We start from the raw sequence: 15,642 nt of genomic DNA on the forward strand, positions 1-15,642 counted from the left end.
ATCAGACTTTGACTCAAACCAAAAGCCTTCAGAATCACGAAGACGACAGTAAATATTGTGATGTTTGTGAGTCATTCAACATAGGAACTTCATTTAAAGGAATTCCTCACAGTTGACTCATATAGAAAATCTGACTCACTCATTTTGTACATTACATCTGCAACACAGGAAATTTGAGCTTCTGTGGTCTTGTGTACGAAAAGATCCACTTTTACACCAAGAATACACACAGCGCTATAGTACAACCCTACAGAGAAAAGTACATTCTGCTCAGTTTTTCATTCCATAGACTTGTTATTCCACCTATAAAAAAAAGAAAAGAAAAGAAAAAAAACACGACTACATGCTAAATCACGACTACATGCTAAATCTATAATCTGTCTCGCATTGGGATTGATATGCAACATAAGGCAGGCATCGATAAACCAAAAAGACTTCAAAAAGTGTTCAGAAAAGGAAAACTATTTCATTCAGATCTATTTAATCTATATGAAAGTCTACATACAGTTCCTGGATGCTTGTCTGACTGCTTCATGCTGGCAGTTTAACTGGCTGCAAACAAAATATGGTGCTTATCTTCCAAAGAACTTGTCTAACCATCAGAGATCATGGGTAAATGAGAAATATGTGACGCATTGAAAGATATTTGACTGTTTCGATTTTTGTGAAGATAAGGGAAATATTATATAGTATAATAACGAACTATATTACCTGGGTGTGGTCAATGGGAACACTACACTCGGCATCATGTAAAAGGTCAACTCCCCCCTAAAGACTTACTTGGTACACAAAAAAAAAAACTGTATGCATAATAAAATAAGTCTGCACCTTATGACCAGGTCTATCAAATGTGTAAATGTAATTCCACAAAATGGGACACTCTTGCCTACTTCAAATTTTAAAATCACCCCTTCAAAATATGTTTCAGCCATGTTAAACTAATTATATCATATACTGGAATAATAATAATTCAATTTTATACATACCTTCTCCTATTTTATTTTTATTAATTTAATTGTTAAGAAAAAGATTTAACTTTTAACTATAATTTTAGCAAAGTTTTAAAATCATGGCAATTTTTGAAATTTTTGCAAAAAAGATAAGCACTTTTTCATTGAAAAAAAAAGTCTAAATATTTATATATCTGTTCAAATTAAAATCTTTAAAGGGGGGGTGAAATGCTATTTCATGCATACTGAGTTTTTTACACTGTTAAAGAGTTGGATTCCCATGCTAAACATGGACAAAGTTTCAAAAATTAAGTTGTATGTTTGAAGGAGTATTTTCATTCCCAAAATACTCCTTCCGGTTTGTCACAAGTTTCGGAAAGTTTTTTTCGAGTATGGCTCTGTGTGACGTTAGATGGAGCGGAATTTCCTTATATTTTATATTTTCCTTATATTTTCCCTAGGGCACTTCTGCCGGAAGAGCGCGTGCTCCCGTATAGCGAGGCTGAGCACAGACATTTCACTGATCAGAGCGATTCACTGATCAGAGCGAGAGCGTCGCGAGAAGTCACAAAAGAAGTGTGTTTTTGGTTGAAAAACACATGGCTGCGAAAAAGGGTCACAATCATGTGTTGGAACCGCAGGCGGTGAGTAAAACTGCTTCAAATATCTCTGCCTCCTTGTTAGTGCGTCCCCCTCCCATGCCGGAGACCCGGGTTCGAGCCCCGCTCGGAGCGAGTCGTTGCTGCTGCTGCTCTCGTTCAGTTTCAGCCTCGGGATCTGATTCTGGATCATAAATCCAGTTTCCACATGCTCTCAACGCAAAAGCCTATTCGCGCTCGTGATTCTTTAGCTCCGCCCACACGTCACGCCTCCAGTCGGTCGTGTTTTTCCGGGAAAAATCGGTACAGACTATCTTTCTCTTATGAATATAATAAAACCAAAGACTTTTTGGAGTTATGAAGGATGCAGTACTACTCTATAGGTACTCAAGATGAACAGGATATTGAGTGAAAACGAGCATTTCACCCCCCCTAACAGAAAAGTTATTAAAAATGATATTAACTGTATAAAGGACATAAAGGTTAAAGTATTATTATGCCAGCTAAGGATATGCGTTGTGAGATTTGCTCAGGGATCATTTGAGCTAACACATGTTTGAAAGCCCAGAGTCGAGATCTTCATGTAACTCACTGGTATGAGCGCGGGTGTTTTGGCTGTATCCAGGATACACACATCACTCACAGAAAGTAAAACTGGTGGCACCATGTGAGCTGCAGAGGAAGAGTGTTCTTAATGTAAACTGGATATGGTGAATGGTGAAACTTGCCACAACCGGCTGACGTTCAAAGGCAACCTTACAGATATCCTTTACTACGGCCAGTGCTCTATAAGCACTGCAACAAAACAACTTTCAGAGATGAAAGAGACCACAGCCGACCTAGTTTCAACTGGCACGCGACTGAGTCTCTAAAAACTGACACAACCTTTTGTGTAATCCTTATTGCTTGCTTCTGAAGCGAAGAGCAACTGCTGGCACAGTCACCACAGTTCACCTCATACAACCCCAAGTCAGTACACCCAGAAAAGGGAAAGTACATAGTGGGGTTTATAGCTTGAATGTACACTGCCATTTGAAAATTTTGAAACTGGTAAGATGTTTGTGAAAGCATCTAAAGAACCAATTTAATTGATTTACAAGTAAAAAACAGTAATATTGTAAAATATTATTATAATAAAAAATATATATATTTTATATTATAAAATCTAATTTATTGCTGTGATTGCAAAGCTAAATTTTCAGCAGTCATTACTCCACTCTTCAGTGTAAAATTATCCATTATTAATATTTATAATGTGCAGATTTGTCGCTAAAGTTCATCACTTATAATTGTGCTTCTTAATTTTTTTGTGGAACTGTGACTTTTTTTTAAGGATTCTTTGATAAATAGAAAGTTTAAACGAACAGCGTTTATTTCAAATATAAATATTTTGTTACATTATACACATTTTTACTGTCACCTATGATAAACTCATACTTCCTTGCTGAATAAAATCAATTTATATCCCCAAACTTTTGTGTACCGTAGTATACAATACTACACTCAGAAATAGCTGAAATGATATATCTATTATGGACAGAGAAACAACTCATAAGATCATTTTAACAAACAAGCATCTTGAACTAAAACATTCACTTCACAACACAAACTCGAGTTTCAGGTTTACGAGACTACAGGAACATGCAAGCTAGTGATCGCTGCCCAGGTGTCTCAATGCAACGTAACCTGCCCTCCAGCACAACAACCCTCATTTACCAGTCAAACGAGCCCTGAGTACATATAACGCCCAAAGGCCACACCCAGTCCCGATGGACAGATTAACAACAGAATAATAGTGAATTATGCTGATAATGTGACACGCAATTAAACTATTCCATCAAAGAATGATTAATCGGTTTTTTGCGTCTGCAAAAAATAATGTGCTTTTGTGACTCCACTTGTATCCATATTATTTGAAATGATTTTAAACTCACAAACAGTAGGTGTATAATTATGGGTTCATAAGTGCTATGTTTGCCATCTCTTATTAAGGATTCAATTCACTTCCTTTGCTGAACAAAACAGGGAGGAATTTCAAAAACATTGCCAATGAAAACACCACACCATCAAAATCAAGGCTGTCTGAGAATGTTTTGTTCTTGATAACGTGAGACAGCGGCATTATTAGAACTTTTTGTTATTATGCAAATAATATGTCATTCAACAGCACAGATAAACACACATTATGTAAATTATGGTTTTAAAGTCAGTATTAGGTAGAGAAGGGTTTCAGGACAGTTGTTTGAAGGGACAGTACCCAAGGACACGCCCCTGAATAATGGTCACCTTTCCACACCTCTATCTATTTAAATAGACTGCCAGATAATGGGCAAGTATGAAGGTTAGGTTCAGGGTGTGTGCTTTTGCTTTCATACCTTTGGAAAAATGTCCCTGCAACCCTCACAAGATGACTAGATGATAACAGCTTTTCAGCATGTCTTACAGTACAATGCCTTAGGCTAACCCTGTAAGCACAACTGAAACCAAGTGACTTCTTCCAGACACTAAGAATAACAATTTGCATTCTCAACATACCAGTAAGATACTCCTGAATATATGAGAAAAACACTCTGTATATCTTTTTCGAGCTAATAAAAATATTAATGACAATGCATTACGTAAAGTAAAAAGTCCTTAAACCACAGAACAAAATACAGGTTATACTACAAATGCCTGCCAGAATTGTAAATCAAACGTAAACAGAGTGCTTCAAATGAGTGAGCTTTCTCGCCATTGGCAACAGTTTGCATCTGCAACCCATCAAAAGTCACAACGTCATCATGCACTGTGCAGAACGTAAAGGGTTAACACCGTAGTTTCAACACATCAGGGGAAAAAAAGAGAGAGACAGAGAGGGAGGGGAATTGAGGGTGTGCTCCACATGTGTACAGAGAGAGCAAGAGCTCGCTGGACAAACGCGGTCCGATACTATCAGAACACTGATGCAAGACATTTTCTAGCTTTAAGCGTCTCAATTTGTTTTTATTAATCTTACCTTCGTTGACTTGCTTTCTTCGCTGCATCCATCTCCACACGGCTATCAAGGTTGCCACATGCCCCAAAACCACCAGGGTTGGGAACACAGTTCCAGAAGGGTTTGCCGGCATCTGGCCTGGGATCGAGTTTGTGAGCTCCGCTCACCGGAGCAAGGCTCGAGGTGAAAGGTGAGGGAGGCTAGATAGGAGGGGGAGGTGGCTGGGGGGCTTTAAATGTACCCAGCAAAATAGTTTCTCCAAATACAAGCGCTCTAAACGACAGCTGCCCCCCCTCCTTCTGTCCTTTTTTATTTTTTTCTCTCCGTCTCTCTCTCTCTCAGCCTGTGACTCGGTGCGCTGGTAAAAGCGTTTGAGCTTCCTCCACCTCCCGCCCTCCTTTCACAACCACTCTCGCTTTGACCAATAGCTTAATTCCTGCATATTTTTTGTTTTTGCGCTCCATTTAAACATGCTTACTCACTCCAGTTCTTTCTCTGCAGTCTTATGATTTAGAATAGATCATGTTTCTGCATGGCAACTACAGTTGTTCTCTAATAATCCATTGTAGGAGCTTTTTTTCCTGTCTACTCAGGCTTGAGTCTCCATCTCAAGTTAATAATACATGAGAGAGGATCGTTTTTGGGAGTGCGCACATGCAAACACATTCATTTGCCCTCAACACCTGATAAGAGTCTGTATCTACCATACTATTAAATAACATCTTCTCCCATGGTTTTTCCGTCTGCAATATGTCATAAGAAAAAAACTTTTTTGGATTAACAAACACCAACTATTTTGTTTTCTTGTGTCTAGTTTAGTTAAAATTTATAGCTGTATGTGGAATATTAGAATTATTGTCCTAGTAGTTTCTCTCATGCATTATGTACTGTAACTCCACTGTACTTCCAGCAGAAAATGACTTCCATATGTTTTCCAGCTTCAGCCATGTGTTGTAACTTTCCAGATGCCCCTGCAATTAAAGGGCCCCCGTGCATGGACTTTCATTTCTGCAACAAAACACCAAGCAGACTGGACAGATCTATTAGACGTCCTACCAAAAAGAAAGTCAACATATTTTATCCACGGAGTGAGAGAGCTATTGCTCTTGCTGAACAAACAAATCTAACATGAAGGACGGAAAACATGAGAACATGAAGAACATAGAGTGCAAATATCTGCAAATGAGTATTTCTGCAAGTGCTGTGATCTTATTCCAGAATGTTTGTTTCCAAACAAATGACATGGCACACCCAAAGTCATAAAACACAGACACGCACCCACACTGCATAATCATATTAAATGATTGGAGCAATGCACAATGTAATGACAAGAAACTGTCACAAGCACTGCTGTTTTAAAACAGTAACAATGAGCCTCTTGATGATCTATTGCCATGTGACCAAGCAGCAGGGAGGTAGTTAAACACAGCCAAATAACGATGCCACAAATAGAGCCGCTGACACATTAAAAGGGACTCATGTTATGCATAGATGAGACGATGAAAGAGTTTAAAAGTAGAAGAGAATCCAGGTCAGGTATGTAGCTATGCAACCCTAAAAAAACGATCACTCACTGGTTGTAAAAACTTACACATCAACACACACACACAGCATACCAGGAATAAACCTCCAGGTTCTAAATAATGGCAGGTGATATAGATAGACAGACAGACACACACACCCATGTCTGTCTATGCCAGTTCACTGGGCTGATCTACAGTAGATACTGCTGACGGACAGAACCAAAATGGCGTACTCTACAGGCCACACACTGACCTCACTTCCTTTGAGTGTGGTACAGTTTCACCTGTCATCCATTTCTATTGCACAAGACAGATGGCAGGTGAGATATTCAGCAGAACTGAAATTCAAAATGAAACATTATACACTTAGTCTAAGCTTTTAAAAATCAACAGTAACAGTAAATTGCTATGAATACAAATGTAGCAATATTAGCAATAGTAGATTGTATATTTAACACAAAACATAAATCAGACATAAAAGAGCCCTTGTGCTTCAGAAAAGCCTCCTAAACAAGGGTCCAGGTCAATGCCCATATACAGCTTCAATGTATAATCACTTCTAATGTAGCCCAGAAAAAATAACAAAAAAAGGTCTTTGGTTCCAACCTACCATCGGGTCGAGATCGGCAGCAACAGCAAAAGTTCATGCTGAACAAAATTGGCCCTTCTATCGAGCGCAAGCAAAATACTGACACCAACTGCTAATGCGGCACATCTGACCTCAAGACATTGTATGCTGATAAAATCCAGAGGGGCGTACAGCAGTCAGAAGATGCTGGGGGGGCATGGAAGGAAACAGGGAGGGAGAATGAGAGAAAAAAAGAAGTGAAAGGGCAATCAGTTTTATTCGGTCCAAATGTTTTCCGCTGTGGAAACTGCATCCCTGGAACAGCGGTAAAGTTCATTATACACTTAACTGTATAAACATAGCAAAATGAATTATTTTCTAATTTTTTAAACCTGCATGTATAACAAAGATCTCATTGTGTAATGCCTCCTTAAGTCTAAGCAGTGGGCTGTCCCTAAAGCTGCTAGAATTAGAAAATAAATGGGGACCTCAAATACTTGCAAATCTGGACTGCCAAACAATTGCAGTTCAAGTCTGCTGGGGTTTGAGAAATCAATTTTTGCAGTAAACCCTCTGTTTTTTACATTCTTAAGGGAGTAGTGGGTGCACCAATAATATTAGCCTTGAAAATAAAAACAATACATATGGAAATAGTGGTAAAATCACTAACAACCTATTGGATTTTGGTAGCTTTTTAACTACATTATTAACACCAGGTACCAACCAACCACCTTCACGACATCTAACAAGGAAAAAAACATTAGCATGCCGATGTGTGTCAATGAAAACAAAATTATGTAGTTTTATCTCAACATAATTAAATGACATTGGAGCAAGTTTCAGAATCAGGCTCTTAAAATCTGTATTTAGTTTAGTGTCCCTTTAAATATGCAAATCAAATGTTGCCTACCTTGGCCCTTTTGGATCAAATCCTCCATGTATGATCTACCATCTTCAATCTCCATTATAGCTTGTTTAAAGCAGTTACTCTGATTTACTAAACTGAAATCACTTAGAGGACGACAGCGTTTCCCTTTTCGTCTCTCTTGCCCCGTTTGTCTTTATTTCACTCAGCAGACTGCGCTAAAGCTGGAAATACAGTTTTTGGTAAGAGTGAGTTGGCAACATCTTAGTGTGATCGTCAAGAGCACAGAAGCAAGCGTGTTTCTTGCCCATTTCAAAAGGGCAGAGAGGGGAAAAAATGAACGGACGTTAATTGGTCTCAGATCTCCTACTTTTTCTGTGTCATTTATCTGCCTGGGAAAGGAAACTTCTGGAGCAAAAGATGAATGGCTTGTTTGAAAATAATGCACTCCCCCTGACTGTAAAAGTATCTCGGCCCCATGAAAATGTATGATTTAAAAGTTTGTCCTAACTTTAAATATAAAGTTTTTGTAGAAATATCTGAACAGGAGGTGGCAGTATAGAGTGGAACAGCTGTCCTTAAACCGTGAGAGGGGCGTAGGCTGCATCCTGTGCCACGACCCATGACCTCTTTGTGCTGTTTATAACTGAACCAAGATGCCAAGAAAGACCTTTGCCTTTAAAGTTCTTTAAAAACACTTCAAAGACAAACACATATAAAATAAACAAAAGTCTTCTGCAGTCTAAATTGCATGGTAATTTTTTTTTTATCAAGGATTGATTTACTATTTATCCTCTTCAAGGCAAATGTTTTCCTCACACTCCTTTAGACTTTAGGGATCTGTGGGCGCCTGTCCTTCTGGCCTCATAAATAGTCTGTCTGAGACTAGCATGAAGATTCCAGCAACCCTTTTGCCTCAGTTGTGGTGTTATAGATTTGCCGCAGGCATTTTTGTCTTTGAAAATGCAACAAAGCAGCTCCTGTCATTGATTCTTGAAAAATAATTTCCTAATAGGTCATTAACAGCACAAAAGAAAAAATTCCAGCTTAAACTGTTTCCTAAGAAAAGGTTGGTCTTTTTTTTTTGTGCAATTCCTGAGTCACTATTACGTACAGAAAGCAGTAAACTTTACTTTCTTTACTATGTGCATGAGAAAATGTAATCAAGTCAGAATAAGAGAAAGACTGAAGCATGCTAAGCACTGCCATCCGAACACAGCATTTCTGAGACACTCTTTCACTGCAGACATTCTTGCTGAACAAAGTCCTGACACTTTACATATTCTTTCCATCTGATTTCTTCCAGTGATTACAGTAAATATCAGCTGGGATGGGATTTTTTTTCTCAACACATCTAGTCGCATCTATTTGAGTTTCTGCCATAAGTTAACACAGATGTTTTGTATGCTTTGTATATTTTGCATAACTTTGCAAACTGGTCACACATCATTCAGTTCTTTAGAATGGAAAAGCCTGAGGCACATACACTAAAAGCATGAATGAAAGGGAGGGATCTTAACCTGACCTGCTGTTCTAGTGCAACTGAACCTGTTTATCTTATCATTCCTTAGACTTGAACAAGAAACTACAGTGTGTAGTAGTACACGTGGCACAGGTTCCCTTTTGCAGAGTTAAAAAAAGGAACAAAGCACTAAAAAAATCGTAAATCCTAAGCATGATCTGGAAGGAGTAAAGCAAATCAAAACAAAACAACGAATGATGTTATTTCAACTTCCCGATAAAATGTTGATCTTAAAAACGAGATGTGCTTCAGGCCCCATTGCATTAAAATAAAATAAAATAAAATACAACAGAAATTATGAAATTAAGCTGCCGTCAAAATCAGACTAAGCAGATTGAGTTTAGTGGATGCCGAAACATTGTGATTGGAAACTTTCAAGTGGGTTTTTCCTCTGGCATTCCAGAACCAAACAATCAAGACAGTATGTTTACACCCGAGGGGTTTCATAGTCAATAAAAGAAGAGGCAAGAGAGTTAAGTTTGTACAGAGTCCAGCACAAATCTGCACAAGGCTGGAAAATGTATAAGGAGGTGCTTAGAAGAATACATAATAACACTTAAAAAAAACTAATTTACACAAAGAAACTCCAAGCGCGTGCTGGACATGTAAAATGTCATGAAGTAGCTGCTATATATTGTGTGGAATATTCTACGTTTCATCCAATTTCTGAGGCGCCAAATCATGTTTAACAAACAAGAAAATGTATTTATGAAAACCACATCTACAAAAATCAATGTCTCCTTATCATAAATCCAAGTCTCACCAAAACATAGCTAAAAGCATAATCTTGTTGCTATATGCAGCTTTCAATTAGAATTGTTTTAATTTATTAAACAAAACTGTTATTTAAAGTAATTGAACAAAATAACTAATATAATACTCAAATATACAAACATATATTTTTAAATAAAATAAAAAATGTATAATTAATTTATAAATAATAGTATTTGTTTTAGTGTGATAGATGGACATTAATGTTTAGTTTATAAAAATTAAGAGAAATTTTAAACAAATGTTTCCAAAGACACTACACACACCCCCAATTTATGAATCACTGGTTTAGAATGTGGTGATTCAAAGGCAAAATTATAAATCAGTATCATATGGTTTATTTACGGTAAAAGCTCACTTAAATTCAAGCATGCACCAGTAATAGAGGATGTTAATTTCAACTCATAATACATAATTAAACCTAATGAAAGGTAAATGGTTCTAGTGCTGAAAGGACTGTTTTTTTTCGCTTCATCTCCCTTTAGCAGTCTCTATTATATATACACAATCATACAGTATGTGCTAATGGATGCTGATGGAAAACACAGCTACGGCAGTCTCTCAAAGGGAAATCTAGACAATGGTGCCTATGTTTGCAGCATCTGGTGAAATATATGAGACCTTACTCCAAAAGTGTGGAAAGAAACATGGTTTACAGTTAGACCATAGAAAAAAATGTTCATGGAAAAATGACATCAAGCTCTCTTAGTCTCAGGTTGGAGTGTGTTTCACATAAAGAAAATGTCAGAAAATTTCAATATTGGGATAAGGGGTAATAAAAACTTTAACCAAACTACACACTGCCCTCTAGAGTTTAATGCTGGTTATATTTTAAATCATTTAAAGTGCAGAATGAAATAAAGGAATCACTGTCATATCTAAATCCTCTATCACCAGAGTATGAGAGTAATAAATGCAAGATCAACTTTTTCTTGATTTCAAACAATTTTGAAATTCTTGTGCCTCATCTGCAGCTCATGAAGAGATGATCTGTTCTCCAGTTGCTCCCAACATCCCGATTATTCATTGCAGCTTCATTGACAGAAAATGAATTATCACTCACCCCTGAAATATTACACAAGGTTTATAAAAGCAGTCTGTCTTCCATTTAAATCAATGTTTCAAGACATCAAGTTTCACAATTTCAGATTTTTGGCTAGAAAGTAATATACACCCTGCTGAAAATCCCAGCATATGTTGTGTTTTGTATGCTAATATATATATATATATATATATATATATATATATATATATATATATATATATATATATATATATATATATAGACCATGTTAGTTGACCACCTTAAGCGGCAAAAACAAGTAAGGCTTCCTATGTCAGCTTCAAATCAGCACTATATAGCTTGATACTAACAACAAAAAAGTACCAAAGACAATGGCAATACCATGTTTTTAGAAATACACTATAATAACACAGCTTTCTTTAAAGCACTCTGAAAATACCATGATATGTGAATATGGTAATCATTCAAATGAGGTTATATATCCATAGTTTTAGCATCAATGCATGGTACCATTACATTAATAGAGAAAACAATCACGAAAATTCATGCTAGATGGACAATATGAGTTATTTGTTGAGACTTCTGAAATGCTATTTTTGCAACAAAAAAAGAAGGTTTTTATAATAAGATAAAATAAGTGTGGTTGAGAATCAATTCCCCTTGAGAAAGAGGAAAAATGTACATTTTGCAAGTGGAAACAGTCTCTCAGAAGCCAAGTCCATCTGTTAGTCATTACCCGATGCTGAAACTGATTTAGGGTGAAGCTGGGTAAACAAAAACATTGTGTAGTCTGAACCTCCGAAAGAGAAGGAGCTTAAATCACACTGATCTGCAAAGCCTCAACCATGCATATCTCATCAATCAACAACAGCATAAAACAGTTAGACAATCTTTACAAATAAACCCAAAAAATAAAAGCTCCACTAATGAGTGGCAGTGTGCTGTTGTGCACACTTATACAGATACTGTCCGTCATTTTAGACCTCACACTTATTTGAGCATCTCTCAGACAGTAGCTTTGCCATGGAGCTACTATCTCATAGAAGGAGCATTGTAGAGAGCAGTTCATAAAACAAACTGTATGAAAGGAGCTCATTGAAAGCCTCTGGCAGATAAAGTGTTCCTAAAACTCCAGTTTCCCATCACAACTGGGGCTTCTCACGCATTCCAACGCTTGCTTTATGGGGTGGAATTTATTGCACATGGTTGTTCTCCAAAACCATTCAACACACCCCTGCAATCTGACATTATGGAGCAGTGGAAAAGAGCTCCAACACAGGACAATGAGTATGTGAACACATTCACACACAAACTTTTGATGAAACACACTACACTGCATACAAAATCTCAGGCTCAATGTCTATTGTACAGTCATACAAAGATTGTCATATATTAACACACGCTCTAAACAAAGTTAGTGAACATTGTGCAAGAAGACCAACTAGTCAGAAGGGAACTCATTCTTTAAAATGAAATCAATATTTTGAAACAAAATTCTTAACATATTGAGCAATGTGAAAACAAACTGATTTATGGTTTCAGGGAGTTTGCAGTCTACATATTTTTCAACTCGCTTTCACTTACACAACACAAACAAATTTCATTAATTATGTGTTACTCTATACACACCCCAATTATCTAGCAATTTTCCAATGACAGATAAGAACAGGTGTTCTTCTTCACAATGTATTTGTCCCAAAGTGTTTTAACTAACAGCATTAAAGTCATTATATTAATAATATACAGTAGCAACAGCTATTACAATAAAAACACTGAAATACCCACTGCAGATTGTTACATTTTTGTTCCATAGCTACATTATAAATGATTCTCTTGTAACAAAGAAGGAAATTGTATTTTTCTTTTACCCTGGTTCTCAAAAATTACTTTATCAAATATGATAAAACATGAAAACTAAATACAAATGACTAAAACAATTCCTATTTCAAAATTTAGGCTTTTTTATGAATTCTAAATGGCACACAAACTTGGTGCCTAAAACACCTTTCAGCAATAATTTCACAATACAGCAAAGCCTTTTGTACCTTACTGATGAATTAAACTGACTAAAATTAGTTTCAGTCTTAACTATTAAGAGTTCCAGCTGAACAGCACCCCATTATTTCAAAAAGTATTTCTCTAGAAGAGCATTATGTCAGGGATGGGAACCTAATATAATCTAAGCAGGAACAGAAAGAGATCCATGGCAACAGGAAAGGATGCAGGAAGGTCGAGCCCAACACCCTCATAAGATGGGCGCTGTTTTGCCTCAGACGTGAGCGAGTGAGTCAGCACTTTGAGCGCCTGCTGGGTGTGGTCAATAACCATCGACTGTTGCCATCGCAACCTAAAATGACTCATACAGACAATGAGTAATGACTGAAGGTGTCCATAACAGCGGCCATAGACAAATGTGGCATGGCCTCTAGCAACACTGAAAAACAAACCGGCACATTAAGGCTTTTTCCTGGAACAGGCACATCACTATCTAAAGAAGTAATGTAATACTTTTTTCTGAGTTCACCTAAAAATAAAACGAAAGAAATCGCTAGATCTAAATAATTGCATAGGATGAAGTCAGCAGCTTCAAAGCTTCTTATAAGGAGTACTTTTCTATTAGCAACTAAAAGACTAATTATGTTTTGGAAATCTTTCTAGATTTCCGAGCAATCTAATTTAAATATTATTGAAATATTAACAGCAATAAATACTGTAAACAGATAAAAACAAGTATGTTCAGGAGTTTAAAATAGTGGTGCATCAAGTTATAAGACATATAGCACATTGAGAAAAGATGTGCTTTTACTTTTCTAAGAAATCTGACTTGTAATTGTTGCTTAGCAAACCATTAAACATGGCAAAAAATCCCATAGAATTTCCTTACAGAACATGGGCTACTCTGGCCAATAAGAGAGCACCAAGCAACCTAACAAACACCCACAACGTCCCATCTAAGCAAAGTCTTAAAAACCACATAGACATGTCCTAGCATCCAACCACAACACACTGTGAATTCTGCAAACTAAATGCGATTATGAATGTATGTCGCTTCAGAAACCAAAGACCTATAAATTAGTTTGCACCCCGGATTTAAGACCAATATTCTAGTCAAGGATGGCACTTTCTTTTTTGCATTTAAACATCTTGTGGAACATAGAAACTTCCTCCTTGATATGAATGAGGGGAAAGTTCAGTCAACAGTTCAACAGCATTACAGGTGCCACACGCCAATTTGAACAACTGTATTATGTTACTACATTACTAATGCTGGAGCCTTAGAGATATCTTTAAGAAAACTCGATACCCCTGACACAGACCTAAGTACACCAAGAAATTCAAGTAGCTATGAATGCGATGACCACTGATACAAAATCCATAGAAGTATAATATGTGCCCTCTGGCAGTAACAGAACTCAAGAAACATTAACAATCAGACCATTTGGTAACTTGGGTGTGTTTCTTGGCGAGGACAATTTACTTCTAAATTACTCCCCAAAAGGCCAATTTACTTCCTAGACTTTGCCACTATAACACCCTGGTAAACAGGAAACTCACGCCTGTTGGATCACAATGAGGTTCCTGGCTGAGTCAGATCCTGCAAGATCCTCATGAGAAGAACTGAACTACTATGTGGTACCACACCACCTTCCAGACCAGACTTGGCACTGCCACAGAGCCTTCGGCTTAGTAATTTAACTGCCAACTGAGCTGAATGTCAGTTATATAACAAAATGGTGAGGAATTAAAAGCATATGTCCGGGAGAGGTCTTATATTTCCATACAGACTGTGCTTAGTGTGCAAATGTGCAACAGGAGACATTTTCTGAAGGAGATGTTTACTTATTTTTATTTTCTTTTTATAAAAACCAGGCTTCAAACAGACCAACTAATGTGTATGGTTGTTTCATAAACATGTTATCGTTTGCTTATTGCCATATCCTGTCATAAGTTTTAATGATACTATTTCATAGAAAGTAACATTTATTTAGCAAGGATTTATTAAACTGATCTTAAGTAACTTTAAAGACATGCATAATATTGCAAAAGATTTATATTTCAAATTCTTCAAATTCAAATTCTTTTGAACTTTTAATTCATCAAAGAATCATGTAAAACAGTCACTGAATCCCTGTGTCCATAAAAATATTACCAGCACCAACATTTATAATAATAAGAAATGTTTCTTTAACACCCAATCAGCATAAAATATTATGCTTTTTGAAGGACCGTGTGATACTGAAGACCGGGGTAATTCAGTTTAGCATCATTGGAATAAATTACATCTTAATATATATTATATTTACAATTTTAATAATATAATCACAATATTTTTTTTTCATGTGACTTTTAAAGGGTTTAAATAACCCATGCTTTTCTCATTACACTCCCTTTGAGAGGGCTAAACCAACGTCATTCCAGATGAGCAGATGTTTGATGCCAAAGTTCTCGTTGTCAAATGTCTTGGCTCCTGTTAAACATTCTCTTCCTTACCAGAGACAGACAAGCTTCCCACACCTACAGCTCTGAGAGAAACAGCAACTTACCTGAAAAACAAGAGAAAGGAGAGAACATTAGCTTAAACATTCATGGTTACAGCCTCAGAGGCTAATTTCTCCTCACACTCAAAATGGTTCTTAGGTGTTAGCTCGACTGCTGACGTATAAACTGACGTCTATTTTTATGGGAAAAGTTGTTGAAGACATCAGACAGGACCTGGCTCCTTCAATGTGCTAACTATTAAAAACAGACAGCGAACAGAATGCGGCTGAAACAAAAGAAAATAAAGCTCAGGAAACAGCAGCCATGGCATGAAAGGTTCTCTTGAAGGATGGTAGTTCACTTTACA

The 15,642-nt window shown here is 36.8% G+C and overlaps 1 protein-coding gene across 9 annotated transcripts in view; it reads right to left on the reverse strand.

Annotated features, from left to right (window-relative positions):
• Window positions 1-15,642, reverse strand: part of LOC127935553 (plectin-like) — an 88,022-nt gene that overhangs the window by 42,752 nt on the left and 29,628 nt on the right. The window contains exon 1 of one of the 9 annotated variants that reach the window (XM_052533533.1): window positions 4,545-4,875. The exons of 7 other annotated variants lie outside the window; for them this stretch is intronic. In XM_052533533.1, coding sequence (XP_052389493.1) covers window positions 4,545-4,656 — 112 coding nt within the window. In that variant the 5' untranslated portion in view covers window positions 4,657-4,875. Of the gene's footprint in view, window positions 1-4,544; window positions 4,876-15,642 lie in introns of those variants that run through there. One more of the 9 variants, XM_052533530.1, reaches the window with a different exon arrangement.

Source organism: Carassius gibelio, chromosome A19 (genome assembly GCF_023724105.1).
Source record: "Carassius gibelio isolate Cgi1373 ecotype wild population from Czech Republic chromosome A19, carGib1.2-hapl.c, whole genome shotgun sequence".
Classification (NCBI taxonomy): domain Eukaryota; kingdom Metazoa; phylum Chordata; class Actinopteri; order Cypriniformes; family Cyprinidae; genus Carassius; species Carassius gibelio.